Raw genomic sequence first — 27,495 nt, 5'->3', positions numbered from 1 at the left:
GCCGTGGCGTCAGCCTAGCTCACAGCAACCTCAAACTCCTGGGTTCAAGCAATCCTTCTGCCTCATCCTCCCAAGTAGCTGGGACTACAGGCATGTGCCACCATGCCCGGCTAATTTCTTCTATATATATTAGTTGGCCAATTAATTTCTTTCTATTTATAGTAGAGATGGGGTCTCGCTCTTGCTCAGGCTGGTTTCGAACTCCTGATCTCAAGCAATCTGCCCGCCTTGGCCTCCCATAGAATTCTTAATGTGCTTAAAACTGTGTTTTGCACAAACCTCCAAAGTCTTTGCTTAATGATGCTGCACAAACAAGAGCAGAGTCGTGACTGGGACTAATTATAGGCACTTGCATGAGGTATTAATAGATCATATTTCCCTCCTCTTTGGGGGCAGCATTCATCTCACCTTTCCTTTAGCAAGTCCTGTCTTGGGGATCTGCCAGTGAGCCAGCTGTCCCCAGGGTCACATGGGTGAATAGCAAAGGAGACATCTGATGGTACAGAAGGAAGAAGTCCTATTTCTCTGGTTCTTGCCCAGCTCAGACCATGCCGAGCACACGTCCCTCCACCCACCCGCTGTGCAGCCTTAGAAACACCGTGTCCAGGAGCATGGATGTGGCATCTGCACAGTCAGTAACACCTCCATAAATGAATGAATGAATGAGTTGTAGACTTCTTCATCCCCTTTATTCAAGTCTACTACAAATATTGCCCCTCTCTTAAAACAAGAATGACAGTGACCTACCTCTATAACACATGTCCCTTTTAATCTGCTTATTTGGAAAGCTTCATATTTATCCCATTGGACATTAACATTTCCCGAAAGTGAATGGTCAGCTCCCAAGTTGCCAACTCAAGTTACCAATTCTGCTCCACTGATAACACAAAGGGCCCAAACAAGTCCCCTTGGGGAGAAAATTTTTAGGAAAGTGTGCAAGAATTCAGGGTCATCTACCCAAACTTCCGAAAGTATACTGTGTGGACAGTCTGCAGCTATAAAAATATACATGTACAAAAGTACAGATATAAAATCATGGGGCTCATTTTCTTAAATTTGGATTATAAAACATAAGGATTTCACATTCAAGGTAAACTTTGGGGAGGGGGCCACATTATGGTTATGATTCTGTGTTTATCTCCCTCCATCTTTATTTTCATGGAATAGTCAGAGCATAGCAAGCTAGCCAGTGAGGAATGGGAGAGGTTAATCTGAACAATCCATGGACCAAGGTGGGAAATTTGAAGTTCAAGGTCACACAGTCATTCCGCTGTCATTAAAAGTGTCATGAGTCAGAGGAAAGAAGTATTTTAATACTGCCCTGTGGGTTTCTTTCTCTCTCTCTCTCTCTTTTTTTTAAAAAAATGTACTATGAATCACAACACAGTCATGGAGCTACAGCAGACAGGCTCTGGAATTTGCACTGATGTGTGATCTCTGGCAGCTGCTACACATTCAATGGACAAAGTCCGCTGCTTCCTACACAGAGTATTCTGCTGGGTTTGGCCCACGGAGTGTCAGTGGGAAAGGCCACCCAGGGACTCCTGTCTTGGTTCTCAGTCTCTCATCAGGGTGTACTGTCTCCTTGATGAGAGGAAACACACCTGGTCCCCGGGCCTCTGTGTACGGCATCAGGCAGGGTCTCAGGGCCCTGGGGACTCTCAGGATAGAAGGCTCTGTCCCTCGGGCAAGGCCAGCTGGTGTTACTTGGCTCCACAAGTGTTGATGTTTTTCCCATCCATGGCATCTTCCACGAGGGAAATGTGGTAATCGGTGGACAGGGTGAAATGCGAGATGCAGCCCACGAGGCCTCTCATGTATTGCCTGTTCGTGTGCAGAGCAATTTCCTTCATTCCACCTGCCAGGAAGCAAGAGGGAGGTGTCAGCAGGGGAGAGTTGCGTTCCACTTTAGGGTGCTTGAGTGTCTACTGAGCAAAGGGTCCCTTGATTGACAGGGTGAGGGCTGTGGGTTCCTTGAACTGTTCAGCATCTTTGCCTATTTTATAATTATCCTTGAAGGATCCAAGGTTGACTTGGATCTATTTAGTACACAATCGAAAGCTATAAATACATACCTCGTGTGTGATTTCTGGCCCAACTGACCACCCTGAGACCAAATAGTATCTAGTAAATTCTGAAATGCTATATAATGTCAACAAAATGTAGCGTGTAGTTGGAGGTGATATTATCTTCAACCAAAAGACATACACTGATGTTGAATGCTTTCAATTAAATTCACTTTTAGAAAATAACACATGGATAGAGATAGCTTTTCATTTTTATGTGAAATTTTTCATTATTAATCATTTTTATAATACACTACGTTAGTGTATTATAAGCCATTTGCAGAAATACTACTCGTTCTATTCTGAGAGGCACCTGAAAGACAGATCCTCCTTCCTCAGAGAGCATTCATGGAGCTATATTTAGCAGGTTCCTGTTCTATAAACAAAAAGGCATGGTTTCCCTGGTGGATCAGTACAAAGCACAAAAGCATCTGAGTGAGTCCCTTCCTGTCCCCTCAGCTATGAGTCAGAAGTTCAGAAAATGGAAGAATGGAATATCTGGAGAGCTTCCTGATTTCCAGGTATTTGACTGGTCCAGCGAAGTGCCCAGGGAGGACTACCCAGACAAGCACTGGCCTAATTTAGATTTGGCCAAGGTCACTTACCCACATACAGAGCCCCACTGAGGTTCAGCTGCCTCATCATGCCTGGAGATTTGCCGGTCCGGGCCCCGTAGTCATCCACAGTTATCTTTCCTGATTGGCCATCCCTGTAAACAACAAAATAATCCCCCCAAACTCCACCATTTTAGGAGCTCATTCAAATATTCATCCATCTCAATAAAAATGTATTAAAGCACCCACTATGTGCCGGGTACTGTGCTAAATGATGGGACTGCAAAAAACAAAATCCAAACCAAAAAAAGGCCCCAAGGTCCTGGCCCTCACGAGTTTGTGTTCTACTAAGGAAGATAAAAAAACAAAAAACAAAAAACAAGCTGGAAGTGACAGCACAGAGCCACCACCACCCCAAGGTGCCATGTGATGACATAGGAGGAGTGCCCAACCTAGACCAGAGATGGGGCGGTTATTACAGGGCAGGGCAGTAAAAGCTTCTCAGAGGAGATTCTGCCTGCGATGAGCTTTGAAGGCCGGGCAAGGCGGGCGAAGGAGAAGGCTAACTCAAGAGAGGCAGCAGCCACGGCAAAGGGAAGACAGCTTAGAAAACTGCAAAGCCCGTGCGGCAGATGCTACTGCAGGGCTCATAGCAGTAGATGAGTGAACGAGGTCAGCTCAGAGGGATCACAGATCCCTCTGTGATGGACAGTGAAGCCAGAAGCAGACAGTGAGGGCTCATGAGGAAGTTAGGATTTATCCCAAGACTGGGAGGGAGCCAGGGAGGAATGTCCAGGTGAAGCCAAGGGGAGGAGTGGGGTGGTGGTTGGGGGGTGTGTGTGGGGAGCTGTGAGGGCTTGGATATTATTCTAAGCACAGTGAAGCCAATGAAGCAGTTTTTGTAGGTAGAGGATTATTCTAGCAGAGGAAGAAGAATGGCTTAGAAGTTTCTAAAGGACCCGAAGAGCCCCAACGTGATTCTGAACACAGGAGAGGGGATGTGTTCATCTACGGCCAGGGCTTTGCACTTTTCTAAGCTGGTTTCCAAACCTATCCAGCCCCCTGAACCTTCTAGAAGCAAATACATCAGTTTCTATAGCACGGGGGTCAGGGGAGGTATACCAGCCCAGGCCTCACTGAATGACAGCAACTCCTCCAGTACCAAGCTTCAGAGAACGTTCTCCTGCTCTGTCCTCGCCCTTGAGACCATATACTCCCACTCCCCATTTTGGAAATGCTTTCTTCGAATTTCACGCCTGAGTGTCAGGCAATGCCCCCAATGGCTTGCCTTTGTTGCCCTGCCTTTAGAAAAAATTGCTGTAAAACATTCCATTGTTTTCCATTTACTGCATAAACTATAAGAATTTTTCATTTTCTATATATCTTCACTTCTATCTGAAGTGAAGATATGCCTCATAATCAATGGCATCTTTGACTTAAAAAATATGTGGTATCACCTCTAACATATAGATAAGTACTTCTTTATCATATTTATTATTTATTGTCTTTTGCTTCCCATTAGAATGCAAGACCATCAGGCAAGGATCTTAGTTTTATTTAATGATGGATCTCATGTGTCTGGAATAATGTAGGGCTCACCATGTCGATGAATGAACAAGTGAATCTGTGGAGCTTCAGCAACTTCATCTGAAATGGGAATAACTATGCCCATCTTTCAAGACTATTGTGGAGATCAGACATTACACATGCAAAGCACAGAGCATGACACCCGATACACAAAGACTGGTAAGGGAGTGTGTTGTTACTGTTATCACTATCATCATTATGTTATCATTTTTTCCCATTAAATGAAGATTATAAAATCTAAGTTGCTATGACTACTAACAGATAAAGTATGTAAAGTACCTGGCACCTAGAGATGTTTAATGAATTAGAACTTGTTTTCCCTTTTCTGCTGGGATCAATGCCTACAAGACCAAGATTACCTACAGCAAGAGTATGAACAAAGCAAGGCTCCCCTTGAGAATGTTCCCTTCATGGATCCCCTATCTCTAACCCCAGAGCCTGCTAAACACAGGATTAAAGTATCCACCCAGTCCTTCTTGCCATAGTTGACATCCATAGCCTTGAGCCAGCTCCCACTGAGATCTGTCGTACCATTCTGCTCACAACACAGTGTTGCTGGAATACTCCCACCTATCCAGTTCCTGGGCTCCACTACTTCTGTTCAGCCCTCACTGCCACCTAAGACCCACTAGGAGAGATATCAATGATGCCAACAGGAAGAGCCAAGTCTGCTGAGCCAACTGCATGATGCCAAGCTTGATGCTCTGATATCTGACATTCTTCTGGTGTAACATTCCACTGCCTTATCCCTCCCAAACATCTGAAATCCTAGTTGTGGGTGGGCTGCATCATGGGATGGGATGAAAAGGGCTTCGATCTAGAATTCTACTCTTGGCTTTGCCCACAAACAGTTGTATAGTCTTGGGAAAGTCACTTAACATTGGTTTCCTTAGATGTCTAGGAAGTGCCTGGCATCCCTCCAGTGTGTGTCTTGATACACATAATCAAACCACAACAATTAATGAAGGTTTAAAAATCCTTCCATAATCCATGAGTATTCTACCAACAATCTCTACCCAAGGAAACTGACAGTAGGGTGTTCCTTACTGTTCCCAGGGTAGAGATTGTCAGGATCAAGTATGGTTGCAGGTAAGAACTCAAGCATTTCATATTCCTTTGGATGTTTCTGTGCAAGACCTTTTAAAGATGGATAAGAGAAATGAGGAACTTAAAAGCCATATAGTTTGGAGTATTGTGGAGTTAGGTTGGATTTGGTACATTTTGACTTATATTCTAGAACATATTTGAAATTCAAGCCTATAAATATGCATTATGGGAAATCATTTCTTTTTTCAGTAAGTTAGAGTTGGGGCTTAGTCAAAATCACTATCTGTCTAAAGGGGGTTCTAGGCCACCTGGGCAGCTGATAGGCACAGATCTGCCTCTGTATCCTCAAAGGCCTTCAAAGGCAGCCACAGTGACAGGGGAAGGGGGCCCAGCGGGGCTCTTCCCATGACAGCCTGCATGTGAGCTGAGTAGGAAATTGACCATGGCGAACCTCATGTTTTCCAGGCCTTGCTCAGGACCTCACTAGCTGACTTCCCCAGAAAGGGTTACGGTAAATTCTCAGGGAACCCCAACCAGAGCTGCCGTTCAACTTATTTTCTTCTGGGACCTTTATCTAACATGCGGTATTGACATCTCTAGGGTTGGGCCTACTATTTGGTTTCTGAAAATGTTTTGTGAGGAATATGAACGCAGATAGTAAACCTATAAAGAAGATCAAAGGAATGATACACCCAAAGTTAGTCAGAAATCAGGGTAGTGATTACCTCCAGTGTGGAGGAGATAAATATTAACAATTGGGGCTGTATGAACCACATACAGCTTCTAAGGTTCAGATAATGTTTTCTTTTAAAAAGTGGCAATTGCCCATGCAATGAGATTTGAAGAATTCTTCCAAGTACACATACCCTGAAATTTCATCTCACTAGATATCAAGGCCCTCCTCCAGTTTAGTCATCAAAAGGTTTTCTCTCCAGAAGGTTACTGTTCAGTGAAGATTTGGGGAGTCAGGCTGTGGCCTGTGAGTGTCAGTGGAGGGTATGGTGGGAGTTGGTAGCAAAATGCCCTGAATGCCCAAAGTGAGGAGTGCTAGGACACCAGACAAGCCTGGGGAATAGGACAGCGGGGCAGTAAGGGAATTGTACCGCACATCCCACCACCGCTTAGCTCTGGCTCCGGCTCACACTGTGGTTGGGACTCACCTGACAGCCTTAACTCGGTGCCACCGACCATCGTTGAAGGAGCCGTTCACCATGATGGATGCCACACCACTGCCCAGATTATAGCTAAAGGAATTGGACAAGAACAAGACAGAGAACAGAATAAAACTCCAAAGCACAGGCACACACCATTCCCAGATGATTCTCATTGCAAAAGTTCTTTGGAACTCAGAATGCGGTTTCCTTAACAGAAAACAAAACAGTGTTATACAAGGTGGTTGGCTGGTTTCCAGGCTAGCCCATGAAGGATTAGAAATTTTTTAAAAAAAATTAATTTTGGTAAAATATACACAACATAACCTTTGCCATCTTAATCATTTTTAGGCATACAGTTCAGTAGTGTTAGGTACACACGTTCACATTGTTGTGTAAGCAATCTTCAGAACTCTTCATCTCTCAAAACAAAAACTCATTGTACCCATTGCTCCCTCCCCCAGGCCCTGATGACAATCCTTCTACTTTCTGTGTCCATGGATGTGACTATTCTAGATACCTCATATAATTGGACACATAACAGTATTTGTCTTTTTGTGACTAGCTTATTTCACTTAGCATAATGTCATCAAGCTGTTTTTTTTTTTTACATCCCCATGTACAGAAGCATCAGCACTATAGCATCAGAAACAACACAGAGTGCTTTGCCATTTGTAATGTGTTATGCTGGGTTGAATAGTGTCCCTCCAAAACTCATCTTTATCCAGAACTGCAGAATCTGACCTTATTTGAAAATAGGGTCTTTGTGGATGTCGTTAGTTAAAATGAAGTCATACTGGATCAAGGCACTGTGAATCCAATATGACTGGTATCCTCATAAGAGGAGGAGATTTGGACACAGAGACAGAGACACCCAGAAGAGAAGCCATGTGAAGATGGAGGCAGAGATTGGAGCGAATATCTAGAAGCCAAGGAACACCGAGAATTGCTGGCAACCACCAGAGCCTGGAGAGAGGCGTGGAGAAGAATGTCCCTCAGAACCCCCAGAAGGGACCACCCCTGGCAATACATGGCATTTTGGATTTCTAGCCTGCAGAACTACTAGAGAGTGAATTTCTATTTCAGTGTTTTTAGCCACTCAATTTGTGGTAATTTGTTACCAAAGCCCTAGGAAACTAATACATGTGTTTTCACTTAAAAAAAAAAAAAGCCAGAACATTGCACAGTAGGCTGAGCCCCAGAGGGATTAAGGGAATTGGCCTAAAAATCACAAAGCTAATGTGTAGAACTTGAACTTGGTGTATTATCTGCCCTCAACTCCCATTTCACTCTGGTATCAGGTGCACCTAGTAGCTTTCTATTTTCTATTTCACTTCTCAGCACTGATACCTTAAGGGTATCAGACAACATGAACATGTTGTTTACCAGAGAGAAATATCCCTCTTAATCCAGTGTTCATTCAATTATTCTAATTTAATTTAATTCAACAAATATTTAGTGAGTGACTACTCTAACCTGGGCATTGGGCCAACTGCCTAGACCTTCCCTAGATAATAGAATAAAGCCCATGTAATCATGTTTTTGAAAGGAAAAATGTTCCACCTGGGATAACGCCCTCCTCATCTTATAAGAGGAGGTGTCTCTCTTTTACCTCACTGCCCAAGATATAGGGATGTTGAGAGAAGCCTGCACTAGTCACCGAGCACTCACACACACTCATTCTCAGAAAAGAGCAAGAATAGAAAGCACTGGCTTTCCCCAGAGAAACCCCGGGTCATTGCCTTAATAATGGAGCTCAAAGAAATCACACAACCTAATGACATTTAACCAAGAATAGGACTTGGGGTGACTTGACAAACCATGGGACAAAGCTGTCACTCTGACCCTGAAAAATCCACTGTTTTCTAATGAATTTTCCCACATCAAGTGTCTCCTTGTATAAAACAGCCTGGAGGTGGAATTTCCAGTTTTCATTATTTGGCAGCCAAATGCTTGTTGAATGAATATGAAGCAGGCTAGCTGCTTGTTCACAGAAACTTAGCTGAATTACTAGCTATGGCTATTTCAAGAGGCAATGTGGGATGATAGGAAAAGTGTGGACACTCAGATTCCAAGGACCTGCCTTGATTTCTGGTCATGCCAATTTACTAGCTCTGTGACCTTGAGCAATCTGCTTTACCTCTCTGACCCCAAATTTTCTCATCTGTCACATGCAGATAATAATCCCTTCTCTGAAGGACCATAGGAAAAGTTAAGTAAGATAACATGCGCAGAAAGCACTCTGCATAGGAGTCAAACAAACAATCCCACCACTGCAGATATATGCAGCAGTTAGCTTACATAATGGGGTGACAATGCACCCCGAGGGGCCAGTAGGAAGGAAAAAGTTGTCACCAAGAGTTAAATGAGTGAAGCCTCTCCTGGAGGAGTAGCCACCTGTGAGAGTAAGCAAACAGGCTGTGAATGTGTAACCAGAGCCGGCAGGAACGCCCAGCTCTCAGATTCAAGGTGACTTGGGTGTAAGCGCCAGGACGCTGGACTGGAACATGATTGTAATCCAGCGAAAGAAAACCTTTCCGTTGTGCTCGATCCTGTCTGGACACAGGGTGGGTTCCTCATTCTGTTCTCCAGCCGAATAACTCTCCTGTTCATGCCAAGAGCCAGAATGTGCTCTGGGGAGTCAACGCTGAATCCGGCAGACAGGAGTGCGGCCGTCACCGTGGGTGGGCGACTTGGGGGACTTCTCCATGGCCTGACTCTCCCTCCCCTGACCCCCTCTCTATCTGATTTCACACCCTCCAAAGAAGCTCCTGCTTCCCCAGACATGCTGATACTCACCCTGGATTAGGTCCCTCTGTACATAATGATCAAGAATAGAGGTTACCTCCCCTGGAAGATGGATGAGGAAGACTTTTGAGTGGTGGAAATGTTCTATATCTTGTTCTGGGTGGTGCTAATTTGGTGTTTATGTATTTTAAAATTTATCAAGCTGTACACTTAACAAGTATGCACTGCATGTAGTTATGCCTCAACATAACAATGTAGAAACTAACAAATGAACGAATGCATGTCTGGTTTCTCTACCGATGTCTTAGGAATCTGGCTACCATGAATGGGCTGTTCTGAGCCACTCAGCTTGGTGTGCCGTGAAGACTGTGAGGCTGAGTACCAAGGTGGCCCACCAGGATGAGCCATCAGGGGAGGACTTTTGGAAACCACACAGCCACCTTCATGCCTTCGTGTGGTGGCCCTTTTAGTCGTGTCCCCTTTAAAGGGTAGCACAGGGCACTTCACTAGTGTCAGATCTTTTCCCTTTCTCTGTTGCATGAAAATGTTACGAGGTGAAAATTAGTGGGAAAGATCGCCAGTCAACTGATGTTCACAAACCCACCCAGTGGTAGGTTTTATGCCCCACGTATAATCACAAAACAAAATGAAGCAAACAAAAATGAAAACACAAAACGAAACAGAAAACCACTCTCATTTTAGCTGAGCACTTTGATTTCTTTCTTTTCTGCTCAGTCTTGCACTAAAACCATGAATATGTTTTTTTTTTTTTCATAAGAATTCCATTGCTCTTCCCTACTCTTTGGCAGAAAGGCTTTGAACACTAAATTAGCAAAAGAACCAGCATTTAGGTGAAGAAAGAAAGTCAAGAAAGTTGAGAATATAATTGTATTATCTTAGGACTCCTCTTCTATTTGCTGAGGTCCTGCATCAATCAAACACTGAAACCTCAAGAATGATTCGCCTGCTCTGTAGAAGGATTTCCTCTCTGGATTCCACTGATCTGAGCTCCCCAAGGGCAGGGCCCATAACTTACTAAAAATAACAACAACAAATTAATAACTAAATTGTAACAATCACTAAATTTTATCTCTCTGAGGAAAAGGCTTCTAAAACTCCAAAAATACTCTATCAAAGATAAACATTTGTATTCCCATTATGACTAATAACTAACTAGCTATTCCAGACCATGCATTAAGCCCTTTGCAGGAATCAATGTATTTAATCTTGACAACCAACCCTTTCCTTTTACAGAGGAGGGGACAGAGGCTCAGGGAGTTAGGTAACTTGCATGAGGTCAGATGGCCCTAAGGATCAGGCATGTCTGACTCCAAAGCTACTTCAGACCCTGTTTCTCAGGGCAGGGTTCCTGGAACCTTCTGGGGTGCTTGTTTCCAATCAGAGCCTGGTGCCCACACACCCACCCTGTCAGAATCTCAGGGGTAGGGGTGAGCCCAGGAATCTACCTTTGAAATAAGCTCCCTGCTGACTCACTGTATGCTGGCATTTCCAAGTCACTGGCCTATGCTATAATTCCTCTCTGTCCCCAGCCACAACTCCGTGTCTCGTGAACAGCTGTGGTGGAATAACTGCCGGACGGGGGGATGCAGAGGCACTGTGACCGTGCGGTTCCACGCTCAGGAAGGCACAGAAGTCAGCCTCTGCCTGGGTCGGCAGTGCATCCTACACAGATGCGACTCGAACTCCAGGACTAGAACAAAAACACAGAGCCAATTCCCAGAAACCTGAGAAAGGAACAGTAACACAAAAAATATGTCCAGGATGAAGCGGAGCTGTCTGAAGGCTGCCAAGTGGGCGGGCGAGGGTCTCCAGCCCGGGCGCGGGAGCCGGCGGGAGCGGTGGCCCTGAGCACCCCGGCTTCCCTGTGGGGCTGGCGTGGGTGGGGAAGAGGTTACAGCTGGTAGTTTAGCGGGGGAGTCAGGCCATCCCACCCACAGCTGAGCTACTGTTTCAGTTCCCTTTTCTGGGCATAATCAAGCACTTGAGGCCTTGGCGAGGTTAACCACAGGAAAACCACAAGAAAATGGCTTTGAGGCAGCCAGCCTGAAACGGGTGTGAGGAGCTCCGTGTTTGACCTCTAGGCCAATAAGGGGGGCAGGCGGTGCGGGAGGGGAGACGGTGGGAAGCTGCTTCTCACCTGCCAGCCTCCAGCTTCAGCCTCAACTACACACTCGGCTCTCCAAAGTCCCCAACGACCACCGTAGGATCACTTAGCATGCTCTGCTATTTAGGGGCAAGCGTGATGTTGGGCAAGTGATATTTACTCTCAAAATACCTGGGAATGTATTAGAAATGCAAATTTGCAGGCCCCACCCCGATCTGCTGAACCAGAAACACTCTTAGGGTAAAGCCTGGCAATCTGTGGCAGTCACTTCCCCGAGTGATTCTGATGCCTGCCAAGCTTTGAGAATCCCTGCGCAGTCTCTAGCCCATCTGTTCCACAGGGCAGGCATTTTGGGGGCTTTTACTTTCTTAATCTCCCCTCAGATGTCTAGTGTGAGTGTTCACTAAATGACATGAAATTAATTGGAACTGCAACAAAGCAGAGATAACTGAACTAGGGAAAACTGAAAGCCAGGTCTCCTGGGGTTTAGATCTTTAGACCTTCTTGAGCTGCTGAGTATTGTGCCGACTACTCACTTCCACGCTAGGCGGTACCAGAGTCTTCTTTCTACTCCTTCCATTAATAATTTGTGAATAGAGAGCAAACGGCAGTAACACACTAGAACAGCAGCACAGAACTGCTCTGTAAAGGGCTAAATAGCAAATATGTTAGGCTTTGCCATACAGTTCCTTTTGAAGCTACTCAAGTGCGCCATTGTGGAATGAACACAGTCACAGGCAATACATAAATGAAAGAGTATGACGATATTCCAATAACACCTAATTTACAAAAATGGGAGGTGGGCCAGAGTAGGCCTGCAGGCTGGAGTTTGCTGACTGCTGCTCTAGAAGGTGCATGTTGGAAAGAAATACCAGGAGCCTCACATAAGCCTGGAGCTTCAGGCTGTAGCCAATTTCAGCAGACTAGGTTTTGGCTTACTTTTGAATCACTCTGCTTGGCATAATCTGCACTGTCTGAGAAAAATCCCAAGGTACTGCTAAAGGCAGCCAGAGAGGGGGTTACCTGAACACTAGGGCTCCATCTCGAAGGCCCAAGGAAATGAAGTCACTGTTGGGTCTCATGGAGCTGTCTCCCCTCCACAGCAACAGGCCATCCTTGGCAGTCGTCTTAAACCTCATGAACACATTTGATCTTGACCCTGACACCCTGGAGGAAATATACAAACAAGTCCATCAAATCAACCACCAACATCTGTTTCCAAGTAATCCTAGTTTTGTCTGCCAGCCCCGAGCAACCAGATGTAAGGATGATTTGGTACTTCTGACACTTACTTCACCACCACGAGTCGCACCATGGGTCTAAAGGTCTGGACTGCTCACTCAGCAGCAGCGTGTCCCTCCCCAAGCACTGTGAACCCCCGTGAGACAGCTGAGTCACCGATTAGCAAGACTACGGCCAATGCCATTGTCGCAGGCTGCAGCCCCATGCACAACTCTCTTTTCTCTTTCCTGTTCTACCACTCAAGGGGCCCATCCGACAACAGAAAGTGAGTTTCCCATTTACCAAGAGGCTCAAATCAGCAGCCTCTCTGGGCTATGACCATGGTTGTGCTGGGGGCAGAAAGGGAGCTGGCACACTATAAACTATAAAGAACCGGGGGAGGGAAAAGAGAGAAGGAGCGAACCAAAGATAAGCTTGAGGATTTTGCCAAGGGCCAGCCTCCCCCATTGCCATGTAAAAAGCTTGTCCAAAGCCCAGGGCTGGAGCTTCTGCCACCAGTGGAGAAAAGCCATGGCTGGGACCTGGGCGTCTCCCTGTCCTGTGCTCTTGTATCCTCATGAACAGAGCTGAGAAGCCCCTCGTCTTGCTGGCCAGAGCCTGCAGAGGATGAGAGCTTTGCTGATGAATATGCAAGGTAGGTACTGACCCAGTAGGAAATGGGCTTGGACCTGCCTGGTTCTGGGAGCAGCTGAAGCCTTCTGCTGCTGGCTGGGTCAAAACTAAAGACTATGGCCACAGCGTAGCGGGAAGCCAACTGCCCCGCTCAGGGAAGCACACGCGTAACCCCGGCTTCGTGAATGTACTATTCTCACTGCCTCTCCAAGCCTGAATACCGGAAACCCTGGGGCTGATCACGTTACTCTTCAGGATCGTTTGTAAGGAAGTTGTTTGAAAGGCTGACTTTTCAAAATTACCTTGTTTTTTCTTTTGCTTTGTTCTAGTTTCTGTGTGTATGTGTGCGTGTTTTTTTCCCCCCAAGGCTACAGCTAAGTGGTCTTCATTGAGAATTATCTTCTGGCATTTCAGATGAGAAAAAGATATTGAGAAGCTGACCCTGGAAAGATAAGGAGGGTCCTGTGGAAGCTCTTTACCTCTTGAGGATATCTGGATTGTCGTACGTCAGGTAACTGCGGCCGATAAACTGTGGGATCTCAATGGCTTCTGTGATCGCTGGGACAGAACAGAAAATGGAGGTTACTTGGTACACGTCTCTCTTGACCCCTGCACTCACATACGTGGCAGGAAAACACCAAGAAAGCCAGCTCCTGGAAATACGACCGTTAGCAACTTGCCAGCCTCTTCCTCTCGGCCGCACACACACTTGGCCAGACCCAGAGCCGCCCAGCCTGATGGCTGGAGCTGGCTTCTTCCCATTTTCCCCTCCCGGGGAAGTCCTGTCCCTGTCACTGGCCTCAGCACTGCTGAGAAGGCCTTGCAATGTGCCGAAACTTGAACTGCTCCCAATTGTTCCTGGAAGCCAAAGAGCAGGTCTTGGGCCATGTGGGGAGCAGATGGGGACAACCCCAGATGTTCTCCAAGGGAGGCAGAGAAAACAAATCTCTAGACAAGGCACACTAGGGTTCTTTATTCAAAGCTGGTCTGCTCCGGGGCTCCTTCAGCTATGACCTCAAGAGGCTGCAAAGCATGATGGATGAGGCCTCCTGCGTTTCTGACCACCTTGCAGTGTATTCCACCAGACTCTCACCACGCTCTCATGAAGGCACAGGGAGCACGGGGCAGGGGCAGGCTGCTTGTTTACACTTACAGAGAGTAATGTGCAGAGGAGAAGCACTAAGGATTTGTCTGGGATCATATGGCTAAGACAGCTCAGACCATACGCCACACCGGCTCTCCTTAATTCTGACTTCTGGTGCCCTCTTGATTCCCCAAATTCTTAGAAATGTATTTCCTGCCTCCCAAATTCTTATCACTTTGTTTCAGGTGATATCCTGAGGAGTTACCTTTTTACACACAGTTAGCAAAAGAATAGGTGACATAGGTATGTTTCGTGTCACAAATCGGGGATGAGGTTAGGGGATTTCTGCTAGAGAGAAAACAGCAATATCTCTTTCCATTTTTGAGAGATATAGAAATGGCAGCTTAAAGAAATTGAGGTAGAATAAATCTCATGTTCAAGGAAATGTGCAAACCGAGAGAGAATGAACCAGCTTGTAAGACACTTCATAGTTCTGAGAAAATGTGTGGCCGATGCAAAGAAGTCACTGAACGAAGGACTCTGCACCCAGGAGAGGAAATATAAAATTATTTGATGCTATGAGTCATAGGAAGAGTTTAAACTTAACTTTTAAACATTAAAAAAAGGAGATAGAGCAGCAAACCCAATGACAATAAGCCCCCAAGTCTAAGTTCCTATGTTGGCAAGTTCTCAAGCCTTTTCATAAAAAAATAAAGAAAAGAAGGAAAGAAGGGAGGAAGGAAAGAAAAAAAGAACAAGAAAGGGAGAGAAATAAAAACTTAAAACACAATTTCTGAGGTAACCAACCAAAAAATTGCTCTGTGGTTCTCTGAAGCAGCACAGCCCTGGGCAAGGACCTGTTAGGAGTGGACCCAAATGCTCTTGCCACCAGCCAGCTCCCTGATGGAGGGAGAGGAGGAGAGGAAAACAAAGAGGGTAGGGAGAGGGGAAAAGAGTGGGCGCAAAATGGCCAGAGGATGGGAAAGAAGCCGAGTGGGAACCTGAGGGAAGAGGGAGCAGCAAGGAAGAGCCAAGAAGAGGAGGAAAGCGGGTGCCGAGGAAGACCAGGAGGAAGAGGCAGGGAAAGGAGGGCGCCCAGACGGCAGTCACAGGCAAGGAGAGGACAGGGAAATAGAAAGGAAGACAGAAGGGACGCAGAGAAAGGAGAGGAGGGAAGGGCCCAGGGCAGCGGAAATGGAAATGCGAGTGGAAGAGGGTAGCACTGGAGGAGGCAAGGGAAGCTGTCAGGTGTGGGGACAGCCCCACCCTGCAGGACACCAGTGCTGAGAAGGGAGAAGAGAGAGGAGATCCAAGCTGGCCGGCAGAGGAGGCCTTCCTGGAGCTACACAGAACGAGCAGCGCTGGCAGGTCTGGCTCATCCCCAGGGTGAGAGGTACAGCCAGGCCTGTCGCTGCTGCTGTTGGCCGTGGCTGTGGGCCTGTGGCCAATAGCCATCGTTTCCCCTGGACTCCTGGAAAGGGTCAGGACGTGCTTGTCACACGTCAGCTCTGCACATGGAGTCCCCAGAGGAGTCTGGGTGAGCCGGGGACTGGTGCCTGCTAAGCCCCCCGTGCAGAGCTCAGGCGTCCCCCGGGGCCAGCCCTGGGAGCGAGGACTCCCGCTGCCCGGGTGGGCATGTCCGAGCTCCCACACCACTCACCCGGCTCCCCCCTGCATGTGGTTGGCCTGCCCTGGCAGGCCTTGGCACCAGCCCAGAGCGCTGCCACAGTCTCTCACAGGACTTAGTGTACTTACTATTGAGGCAGTAGTTCCCACACTCTGCCCGGTGCCAGCATGAAAGAGAACAGGGAGAGTCAGACTTTCATAGTCATTGTCAAATCCCAACTCCCTTGGTTGCAGAGCATTTGTTTCTCTCACAAAGCCCTGCCAAGGGCCCCGAATGTCCTCCCTCTCAGGGCATGTGAACATGAGCTCCAGGAGGAACCACCGGAAATCTCTCCCAGGCATGAGTGGCACCAAGCCACACACCCCCCTCCTCCAGCACGGCTTGATGAAGGTGGGGGCAGCACGAACCAGGGAGATTTTTGTAAGTTGTCTGACACTTCCTAGGCTCCCTCCCCTTCAACTGGCAATCCACGCTTCCTCTAAACCTGGAGAACAGCTCCTTGCTAAGGAGTTACTTACCTTGTCAATGATTATTACTTTTCTTGGCTCCGGATCATGTGTGAAGAAGGAACGATAAGCCAGCCAGCTGCCTCTTTTCTCTCCCCAGTGGAAAATATCGCTCCAGTTCCCACCCCATGCCCCTCTGCGAGATCCCAGAGCCCTGGTTATTTGGTGATTAACTAGGTGCAAGGGCTTCCTCCAGAAACAACACCGCAGAATACAAAGTAATAAAAATACACTCAGTTTAAGTCAGTACATACGGACAAATATTAATCCCATCCAAAAACATCAGAGCTGGAAGTGACCATTGAGCCCATTCTGGCTCTTTGGAGTTGGTTTAAATATTGTAAACACGATTATATTTTAACCTAACCCTTATACCTAATCTTTGCTACACTCTCTTTTCAATGATTTATGAGTTGAAGTGTGTTTTTGTCATTTCTTCGCATTCGTACCTAAAAGCTTGTGCCATCTGACACACAAAGAAAACACCCCAGGGAATAGCAGCCTCTAAGCCCAGGCAGACCAAACTTTCCATTTGGGGGACTTGAATTCCCCAGAGACTACAAGGAGCTGAAGGGACAAATGGCTCCTACACACACTCACGGGCCCTCAGCAAAGGAAAGGAGCCTGCGGGTGCCGAAGTTGAGCTGTCCCACCAAGCAGGACCGTCGCGGCAGCACCCCTGATGGTGGCCATCCAGCCCCAGGAAACACCTACCTTCCACCGTGGGCAGCTCACTAATCTACAGGCCGGCACATGCTATTTTTGGGCTGTTCTACTTGGTACAAAATATTTTATTATATTAAGCTGACTCTGTAGCCACAAAGTAAAAAAGCAGAAGCAAAACCAGACAAACAAACAAAACCTTTTTCTACCCTACCACCTCTTCAACTAGCGCTAACGACCAACATCTAGGCTAAACACTCCCACGTTTTCCACTGTTTATACACCTAAGAAAAGAAATTCCTTGTAGTATGCAGAATTTATGTGTTTTATTCATTGGTGTTGTTATAGAGAGAGTTTTCTTAAAGTAGAGGCTCTAATTATGGAAGCTATTTTTTTTAATACACTGGGACCAAAAAAAAAAAAATAAGCACCCACATCAGACCCCGAATATGACGCGAATCTACTAAATACAACATAAAATATCATAAACATTGCATACAGTGGTAGTTTGGTATCGGTCAGGCAAGACTGGGTCTTTTAGGACTGTGCACACAGGAAGCGTATACTGTGTCCTAAGCCTAGGCTTTGTCTCAGTGGCTATGGGATCCGCAGTGCGCTGAGGGGCCCGCCCGTCTGCTACGGAGAAACACCGCCACCTAGTGGCTCGCCGGGTCCTGCATGGTCTAAGTCCCCCCTGTACTCCCAAAGTTCAGAAGTTCTTTCCCAAGTGACCTGTCTACTAGTTAGTGGTTGGGAGAGCCTGGAGAAAAGCTGGGTCTTGTATCTACCTCTTGGACACTCAGAGCATAGCACAGGCTCTGAGAAGTCCCGCAGAAAGGGTTATCCAAAATATCCAAAAAGAAATTCTTCGTAGTATGCAGAATTTATGTGTTTTATTAATTGGTGTTGTTATAGAGAGAGTTTTCTTAAAGTAGAGGCTCTATTTATGGGAGCTATTTCTTTTATACACTGGGGCCACAAAAAATAATAATAAGCACCCAAATCAGACCCAGAAATATGATGTGAATCTACTAAATACAACATAAAATACCCTAACCGTTGCATACAGTGGTACCAATGACCACAGAATCCACCCCTCCCATTTTGTATATGTGAATGTATGTTTGTGTGTTTGTGTGTGTGTGTGTGTGTGTGTACAAGGCAGCCATTAATATTCCTCAGACCTTATTTTTTACCTGCACTTTGTGAAACTCTGCCAGAACACATTAGTAACTTAGATACACAAGCTCTTAGGGACTAGGACATAAGATGAGTCAGTTCTAATGTGAGTAGAAAGAAGAGGAAAGAGATCTCTAAGGATGGAAGTAATTAGGTGAGGGGGAGGCCTTGTTGAGGTGAGGAGAGGCCCTAGCACTGGGGTGGGGCATGAGGGGCTGAGGTTTAGGGGGAAGAAGATGCCTGAAAGTGAGAGCCAGAAAGTGAAAGCTGAGGGGACAGCCAAAGCCAAGTTTTATGAGTTTTTGTTGGTGCCTGAAGTCAGGGCTGGGGGTTAGAAGAACCTCTGGCTCCTCCTGTCCCAGGAGATTCCTGAGGTTGGGACAGAGAGGCTCGATTTTCTGTGGCTGCTGCCACTGAGGACCCTGTGGCACCCTGAGAGCATCTCAGAAGCTCAGCGCTAGCTCGACGCCCACTTGGGGCTCAGGCTGTCCTGCTCCTGCCTCCAGCCTTGCAGGGAAACACAGGGGTCCCGAGGCCACTAAGGTAGCCTGAGCGCCTGGAACTGCTCCAGGACCTGTCTGAGTTTCCAGCCGCTGCCCTCCTGTGCCACCAAGAGGTGAGAACAAGTGTCAAATCTTCCCACTTTGGCCCTTATGGAATCTGCCTGCCAGTCTCTGAGGAGGCTAGAGAATCCACTCACTGAGATCTAGAAAATGAAGTTCTTCATGGAGAAAGTGCCCTTGGTATGGGTTGTGTGAGGTCTGGTGCTGGGTATTTCCATGACATTTTGCTTCATGTAAAAAAAAGAACTGGGTAACTAGGAACAGGTTCTAGATTTTGATGCATGGTTTCATTATCAGGCAGGAAAATTAAAAAAAAATGTTCAACTTTTACATATATGAGGCTAAGAATCACCTTGCTGAATGAGATGAGATTTTCTCTGACAACCAAGAATAGATTCTAATCATTCTTGGTCTTTCAAGCTAAGAATTCGCCCACATTTTTCAGTGTGTTCTCTTGCACCTCTATGGAACAATGCAATTGCCCGTCTCTCTTCCTTTTCTTTCCAATCCTAATACGAGGCTAGACACTTTCCCCAATATTACAGCAGTCTGTGTGGTAACTGCTCACAATTCTACACCTGCTGGGGCTTGGAAAAATTATCCCAGAGCCCTATTAATCCTTCCCAGTCATTATTACAGGAAATTATGGGATATAGGCCTTACCTGCCATTTATGAATCTTGCTATAAGCAGTATCATGATTTCAAAGCATAGGAGATAGTGTCACTACTTGGAGGGTGGCTGCTGGCTCATCTGGGATTTAGTCTTGGTCCTAACTACCTTTGCAGGAGAGGCCCAAATGCCCCCCAGTCCCCTCTGTCATCATCCATTCCCTCAGATCTTGTCAGACTCAGGCCCTCCCTGGGACCTGCCCCATTTTTCGGGTGAGACGTGTTTCTCATTGAACCTGGACCTGTAGTTACACGTTGTGTCTGTTATGGCTAATGGTCTACAGCAGGAAATGAGAGCTAACAAGACCACAAATTATCCTTTCCTTCTTCCACAGCTAAACGTTCATTTAAGTCTGGACTCTCTATATTGACCATTAGCGTTAGAAGGCAGGAGCAGACTCAAAGTGCCTGTGGTAACACTGGAGACTCAGGAAATTCAAACGGTGATGTATAAAATCCAAGCCCAGTTTTCTGAATGAATGGGCCGCTCTTAAACTAAATCTTTGCAAGTCCAACCTATTAGCTAAACAACGATTTGCTTGTTAGAAGCATAATTAGGACAATTCACAGGCAGATCAATTACTCTTTCTTGTTGAAACATATATTTCATGATTTGCCATGCAGGTGTCAAAATTCATTTAAATATAAGAAATACTACTAAGTCTTCTAATCAGCAAATGGCAGCTTTCAAATTTCCAAGAGTGCTGCAAAACATCTCCCACTATTGCATATACCAGAATATCTGTCTGTAATTCACAGTTTTCCTCCAAGCCCTACTTCTGATGACAACTGGGAACCTGGGAATGAACAGGAAAGACAAAAAGAGCACATCACTGCCGAGGCTCCCTGCCTGTGTCCTTTAGGCTGTTCACTTTATTATTATTATTATTAATTCCTGGGCAAGTGAGGCCACACTGACATTGGAAACAAAAAGGTCCACGTGGCCCAACATGAGGAAATGATGCGGGTGAGCTTATTCTGGATGCCAGGACCACAGGCTCTGCTCGCCTCAGGTAGATGCAGAAAGTGAGATCAGCAGGGACTTGTGGGCTATCCTGCCTGAGCTTCCAGGTGAGGGCAAGATGGAAATTGAGTAGCTCCCAGAACCTGCTGTTGGATTTTATTTTTTTCAGTAGTAAAAACAGTGACTAGTAGGGGTTGATTCGCTGAGCACTTACTGGGCACTCTTCCCAATGCTTTCTATGCATTGTCTCATCTAGTCTACACCACAACCCTCTGCTTAGATACACAATAATAGTGCTGTTATTATTCCCATTTCACAGTTGAGAAAACTAAAGTACAGGTGATTTGACAGCATGGAAAATAGCACTCTCCAGAAGTTCACGTAAACTTTGGTTTGGAGAAACTAATGCATAATTTGTGTATTTATGCATTTGGGCAAGGTTTCTCCTTACAGTCCTCACAGACGGGGTCAAAACATTTAGTCAAGCTCTTTCGGCTCTCTGAGCAGGACCATGGCAATTGGCAGGAACAAGCACCTTACATAAGGCAAAAAGTGGCAAGAAAGTTTGACCCGTTTTCTAAAAAATATTGGTGTGATGTGAGAGAACCAGCTGTGTTCAGAATAAGAAATACTGGAAACACACTAGTCACCAGGACTCAAGGAACCAAGATTGCAACTGATGGCCTCAAGGCCCTGTGTTTGAAGTGAGCCCTGCTGATCTGCAAAATAATGAAGTTGTATTCAGAAAATTCAAGATGATTAACTGAGGATGATCAAGGCAAAAACTGCCTGCCTAACTTCCATGGCATGGACCTTACCCACAACAAAATGTGTTCCATGGTCAAAAAATGGCAGACCATGTCTGCAGCTCATGCTGATGTCAAGACTACTGATGGTTATTTACTTCATATGTTCTGGTTAGTTTTACTAAAAAACACAACAGTCAGATACAGAAGACCTCTTATGCTCAGCACCAACAGGTCCACCAACTCTGGAAGAAGATGATAGACACCATGACCATGAGGTGCAGACTAATGACCTGAAAAGACATAGTCCATAAATTGATTCTGGACAGCATTGGAAAAGACACAGAAAAGACTTGCCAGTCTATTTGTCTCCTCCATGATATCTTTTTCAGGACAGTTATGATGCTGAAAGAAGCCCAGGTTTGAACTGGGAAGACTCATGGAGCTTCCTGGTGAAGGTAGTAGTTCTAGAAAAGCTACTGGGGATGAGACAGGTGCTAAAATTGAATGAGCTGATGGACATGAACCACTAGTCCAAGAATCTGCTTAACCTTCAGATTTTTAACAGTGACAAATTAAAAGTCCTATTTGTAAAAAATATATATATATTTAATCAAAATATTTATCTGTTTAGAAAGCCCAGGCATCCACCTATCAGGATAGGCTCTGGGAGTGGCTCAGATGCAGAAGCCCTAGAAACCCCTGCTATGGTATGGGTTCACTTTTTGGTTGCTAGACCATGAGGGGATGCTCAGGGAAGGAGCCAGGGCAAGGGGTGGGGAAGCTTTTTACCCATTGTAGCAGAATTATTTTGGCACTTAATTCTCATTAAGTAATTATGGTAGTTTATATATAGTTAATCGTTTAATAAGTTACCGAAATGATTGATCAAAATAACTACTATGTAGTTATTTTGTCTGTACCAGTGTTACAGACTCTTCAAGAGTGGTGGCCCCCTGGCTGGCTGGCTGTTCCCCCCACTCCCCCAGGAAGCAGGCCCCTCAGTGTACCTTTCTGGCAGTGAAGCCCCTCGAAGCCCAGGGGGCAGTCGCACTCGTAGCCCTCCTTCCTGGGCCGGCAGCTGCCACCATGGGCACAAGGGGCCCCCACGCAGGGGTGGGCCGCGTTCTCCACGTTCACGCCAGATGTGAAGTCATGCTTCACGTGGATGGTGCGGTCGTTCAGGATGATCTTGGGAGAGAAAAATGTGAAAAAACTCAGGAATTGAAGGAATACCTTTACAGTCTTCTAGAACTTTCCTCAGCACTAACCTGAGCTGCACATGGGGAGATTAAAACTTTTATTTTTTTAAGTCCAGTTCCTACTTTTATGGTCTTGTAAGGGATGCAGGAGCTGAAATGAAATGTACATTTGGTACATCTGGGAGGATCTTCAGAATAGAGCACTCCTCTGGTCCTGGAAGACTGGCTCTCGGGAAGGTTGTAAAGAAGTCCCAAGAAGTACAGAGTTTGGGTTTTCAACCTGGCTGCACGTTAGAATCACCTGGGGGGCTTTTAAGGACTAACGTGCATGCCCACCCAGACCAATTGAACCAGAATCTCTGAAGGTGGGACTCAGTTTTCAGAAATTTTTAAAAGCTTCCAAGAATCACCTGGGAAGATGCAGCCAAGGTTTAGAGATGCTGCTATAAAGCGGAGTAGGGAGAGCATAAAGCCAGGTGTTGTGGAGTCAGGACCAAAGGGGCAGTGATGGCTTTTGGTGGCTGTGGACTACAGAGGGGCTTCCTGGTGTACTTCCATGTGTGCTTCCAGTGTTCTCATGTAGTCTCTTACATTCCATCAACGGGGCCTCTCCAACTGTCCTGCTCACTCCTGCTAGCCTCCTTCCCCAACATTCCTGAATTCCCATCCTCTCCACATCTATTTCCCCACCACTAAAGAAGTAAGTGAAACTCAGGTCACATTCTAATGCTGCTGTGCATGTATTTCCCTGGGCTGGGGAGCTCGTTTGCTCCCTCCCTTGCAATGTGGCTCCGGAAAACCTGAAGAATTCTGTGGAGGGGTTACTGGGTCCCCTAATCCCAAATAAAGAGATCCAACTTTTCAGCCCTCAACGTGGAATGTGTATTTATTTTGAGCTGTTGCTGGCTTTGCAGAACTTGGAGACAGACAGAACACCTCCCAGGGGAGTCTCCACTGCCCAGGGGGTTATAAGAGGTTAGCGATGGCACTGCCTGCCACCAATCCCAGTTTCCAAAGGCTTTCCTGGCCTTTGGAGAGCACTGGGAGAGTTGGGAGAGCACTGTTTTCCATCCTGAATCTGAGAAGCTGCTAGAGAGTAACAAGCACATAATCAAGCACGGCTGATCCCACTCGCGAGGGTAGGAAACTGAGGTGTCCCTGACGTCACAGTTCAGCAACAAGCGGGAACACACGAGTCAGCAAACGTTGACTGGGCCTGGTGCTGCCATCCAAGGTGAGAAGGTCACGGCCCCAGGGCCCCTCCCACCTTCTGGGGGTGCAAATCATTATAGGACTTCTTTCACCACCCCTCCTTCATCTCAGCCTCTGCCATACTTCATTTTAGGTCCAAACAGGACCAATGGCCAACATGCCGCCATTAGTCGCTAAAGGAAAACAGAATGAAGCTAATCCAGGAACGGCACTTGCTTGTCTTCAGATCTTGCTTCCCCCAGGGTCTGGTCCCCTGGTCCCCCTAATCTGGCTGAGGAGCCAAGCTGCAGGCAGAGCAGGTCCTCAGGGTTGGAGGGATTGCAGGAGCCCCAGAGAAGGCAAATGGGAGGTTGGTCCCTTTTACTGAGTGTTTTTTTCCTGAACTTTCTAGGGAAAGACTCTTTAATCTGTGCTCCTTAGAGCTTGGTTACCTGATTAATGAATAACAACTGCTAAAGTGCGTGGGTGGGGATGAGAATTTGCCCTCATCCTGAACAAACCGCAAAGTAACGCCAGGGAGGCACACAGAGCCCAGAGTTCTATCCGCTTCCACGCGCCCCCTTCCCTACTGTGGAGGCGTCTGCCGTGACCTCGTGCCATTTGCTCCGCGCAGCAGTCCCAGTATAGTGTAGTGGATTTGCTGTAAAAGTTCATCTTCATTGAGTGGTGTTCATGGAATGTCTTCTGGGCATAGACCAGGAGCAGAGTTATAAGAAAATGGGGTGGGAAAGCTATGCTGTGGGCATTAAAAAATAAAACCTTAAACATTTTAAAATTTTCTCTACGTGTTTTTCCCCAGGTGAAGCAAATTACACTGATCACAATCGTCAAATGCCATTGCCTGCAGTCATGGTGGCACAGTCAACAGGAGAAAAGGAAGCCTCTACCTTCTGGATGCTCCCGCTAAACGGCTTGTGAATACCCGAGTTCTTCTTCACCTCATCATAGTCGGGGACTCCACCAATAAAAATGTCCGTGTTGCACTTAATCTGTGTGAAGCCTCCCTGCCAACAGATTAAAAACAGAGCATGGTATAACTTTACAACAGATGGGGAAAACTAGCAAATGTGCGTTCGGTTCCCTGTTGAGGACCAAAGAGTCGAGACAGCCTCAAGACCCGTGCCCACAAAGGTCTCTTTTCCTTCCTTTCCTTTTTTCTGTTAATCCATTTGCTTATTAGTATACCCAAATTCATCAATGATCTCTTTAAATATTGCTTTGCACACAGGGAAGACTGGTGGGAACCAAGGCACTGGCAAATCTCAAGTCTCCTTCTAGGAAATCTAGCTAATCTAAATTTTTTGTGTGTGTGCAGAGTCCTAGCAGGCTATAGTTTAAGGCAAATCTCCCTTATCTCCTCTTAAAAATGTTGGTTTTCTTGGGACATGAACTTGGAAATAAAATTATGGAGGAAAGTTATAAACTTGAGTAGAAATTCCATCCTCTTGAGTCTATGACAGTACACTATTAACTAATAATAATAAGTACAGCTATTTGATGCTGACCCGTGCAGCAGGCACTGTTTTGTTTTACGTGTGTAATTCATTTAATGCTTACAACAGCTCTGTGAAGTAGGCACCACCGTCATTCCCACTGATGGGAAGATAACGGTGAGATGAGAAAACACTAACCTGAAAGGGCAAGTAACCAGTATGAGCTCACACGATGGGTAAGAAATGGAGCTAGATTTTGAACCTTGAGTCCAGCTTTACAGTCTATTCTTGTCAGACCTCTGCCCACTGCATGACTGGCCCTGACCCTGTGTTTTCATCTACTACGTTGCACTGCTGGTAACAGCAAAGGTGGACGTGGAAGGTGAAGGGGTGGAAGGTAATTTTTCAAGTGCGAACTATTATTAACTGACTGATCCCTCGCAACCACTCCATGAGGCCAGTTCTAGTTTTATCCCACTTACAGCTGAGGAATAGAAAAGTTAAGTAATTTGCCCAGTGGGGAGCTGGGATTTCAACCCAGGCACTGACACCCACGTGCTGAAACACTACACTGTGCCGCATTTCTACCAAGACAGGTAGAAAGCAGTAATCCGGTTCACATCAACCGTCAAGAGAAAAGGTGTGTCCCTCTTACCTCTGCCATCCCCTCCACCACCTTCTGCTTATCCACCTGTAGGATTCCATTCTTCGCTGTGCGGGACACATGCAGCTCATGCCAGCTGCCCAGGGTGAGGGGCTCTTCACTCCTATTGAAGCCAGACATGATATTAATTCTATGTGTCAACCTACTGGGATAAAGGATGTCCCGACAGCTGGTAAACCATTATTTCTGGGTGTGTCTGTGAGGGTGTTTCTGGAAGAGATTAGCATTTGAATCCATGAACTGAGTATAGAAGAGGGTCCTCATCAATGTGCGTGGGCATCAGCCTACCTGCTGAGGGTCTGAGTTGAACAAAAAGGAGGAGGAAGGGCGGATTTGTTCTCTCTTCTTGGGCTGGGACATCCATCTTCCTCTGCCTTTGGACATTGGCACTCCTGGTTCTTGGGTCTTCAGATTTGGACCCAGGACTGACACCATCAGCTTCCTGGCACTTAGGCCATTGGGCTAGGACTAGGACTTACACCACTGCCCTCTGGCTTTCCAGCTTTGGGCTAGGACAGGAACTACACCACTAGCTTTCCTAGGACTTCTCAGCCTCTGTAATCATGTGAGCTAATCCGTCATGATAAATCTCTTCCTACATATCTATATATAGCCTATTGGTTCTGTTTCTCTGGAGAACTCTAATATAGAAGAAAACATGGGTTAGCATGTTATAAATAATTTTCATCTACCTAGCTATGAGAAAACTATTAATAATACTAACCTTAGGCACCTCAATCCATTCAGTAAAAAGAAAACAAAAATTCCTACTTAGAACATGGCAGTACTAGCTATCATGTATTGGACCCCTTCATAGTAGGAGCATTACATTTATGGTTTCATTTATTCCTTACAACAAGCCTGATGTGGGTAAGATATGGGTACAGTGAGTCTGGTTTTCTAGATGAGGGGTGACATGAAGGTAAAACACACTTGTGCACAAACTTTGAAGATCATATAAGTGATGGTATAAAAAACAAATTCCTTGGTGTAGTGACGTCTGCAACATCCTTTGAAATATATAAAAAAATAAGAAGGATGCATGGATGGATGAATGGAAATAATAGTAGCTACATATGTGGTGAAGCAAATAGAGCCAAACATTAATTATAGACTCTCAGTGGTGGGTATAAGGATGCTTACTGTATAATTCTTTCAACTTTTCTATATATTTGGAATTTTTCATAATAAAATGTTGTGGGGGGAAACATTTTATATTTTCAGACATTGTAAAAAAGATTAAAATTACTTTAAAAATCCAATTATGAATTCAAGCTGAAAGTGCTTGAAGTTTAAACGATATTTATAGGAGTCTTACACATTAGGTTTTATAGTGAGGTGTGTGGAAAGAGTATCATTATTGCATTTGTATTTCTAACAATGTCTACTTCCTGGCCCTCGCTGAACTTCCCAATTATTTTTCGGTCTTGGATCATCTTTAGAAAACCAGGAGGAATACCAATGGGTGTAATTATGAAAGGTCACCACCCCTCCACTTGATTTTTTTTTTAGCTCTGGCAAATGCTTTTGTGATTTGTTCTTAGCAATTAGAATTTAATCACCTTGGCTAAATCAATATGCAATAAAGAAACAAGCGGCCCTTTTTAAGTGGTCTACCTCCATAATAACTAACAGGGCCATTTCGTGTTCCTGTCCCACAGAGGTCATTTGCTGTCAATGCGCTGGCCTTCCTCGGAGCAGGTGTATTGATCACAGCCATCAAGAGCTCATTCCAATTGTCTTGATTCCTGAATCAAGTTCACAATAAATTTGATTGCCGTACCCTTTTCTTAAAGTTAAAATGATTTGACCAATTCCACAACTTCCTGTAGTACAGGCTTTCACTGCAT

The 27,495-nt window shown here is 45.8% G+C and overlaps 1 protein-coding gene and 1 pseudogene across 3 annotated transcripts in view; one reads left to right on the top strand and one right to left on the bottom strand.

Annotated features, from left to right (window-relative positions):
• Positions 1-1,363: 1,363 nt before the first annotated feature.
• EGFLAM (EGF like, fibronectin type III and laminin G domains) overlaps positions 1,364-27,495 on the bottom strand; it is a 169,354-nt gene continuing 143,222 nt past the window's right edge. The window contains exons 16-23 of one of the 3 annotated variants that reach the window (XM_020290068.2): positions 25,637-25,748; positions 24,436-24,552; positions 22,145-22,325; positions 13,612-13,690; positions 12,302-12,445; positions 6,415-6,498; positions 2,672-2,775; positions 1,364-1,858 (exon numbers count right to left, since the gene is read on the bottom strand). In XM_020290068.2, the coding sequence (XP_020145657.1) occupies positions 1,704-1,858; positions 2,672-2,775; positions 6,415-6,498; positions 12,302-12,445; positions 13,612-13,690; positions 22,145-22,325; positions 24,436-24,552; positions 25,637-25,748 (976 nt within the window). In that variant the 3' untranslated portion in view covers positions 1,364-1,703. Of the gene's footprint in view, positions 1,859-2,671; positions 2,776-6,414; positions 6,499-12,301; positions 12,446-13,611; positions 13,691-15,971; positions 16,140-16,361; positions 16,602-22,144; positions 22,326-24,435; positions 24,553-25,636; positions 25,749-27,495 lie in introns of those variants that run through there. The other 2 variants (XM_012736474.3, XM_012736473.3) reach the window with 2 other exon arrangements.
• On the top strand, positions 20,695-21,684 carry LOC105855439 (small ribosomal subunit protein eS1 pseudogene; annotated as a pseudogene).

This window comes from Microcebus murinus, chromosome 11 (assembly GCF_040939455.1).
Source record: "Microcebus murinus isolate Inina chromosome 11, M.murinus_Inina_mat1.0, whole genome shotgun sequence".
In the NCBI taxonomy this organism is placed as follows: Eukaryota; Metazoa; Chordata; class Mammalia; order Primates; family Cheirogaleidae; genus Microcebus; species Microcebus murinus.
The sequence above is the reverse complement of the archived record's forward strand: the minus strand, read 5'-3'. Positions and strand labels throughout refer to the sequence as shown.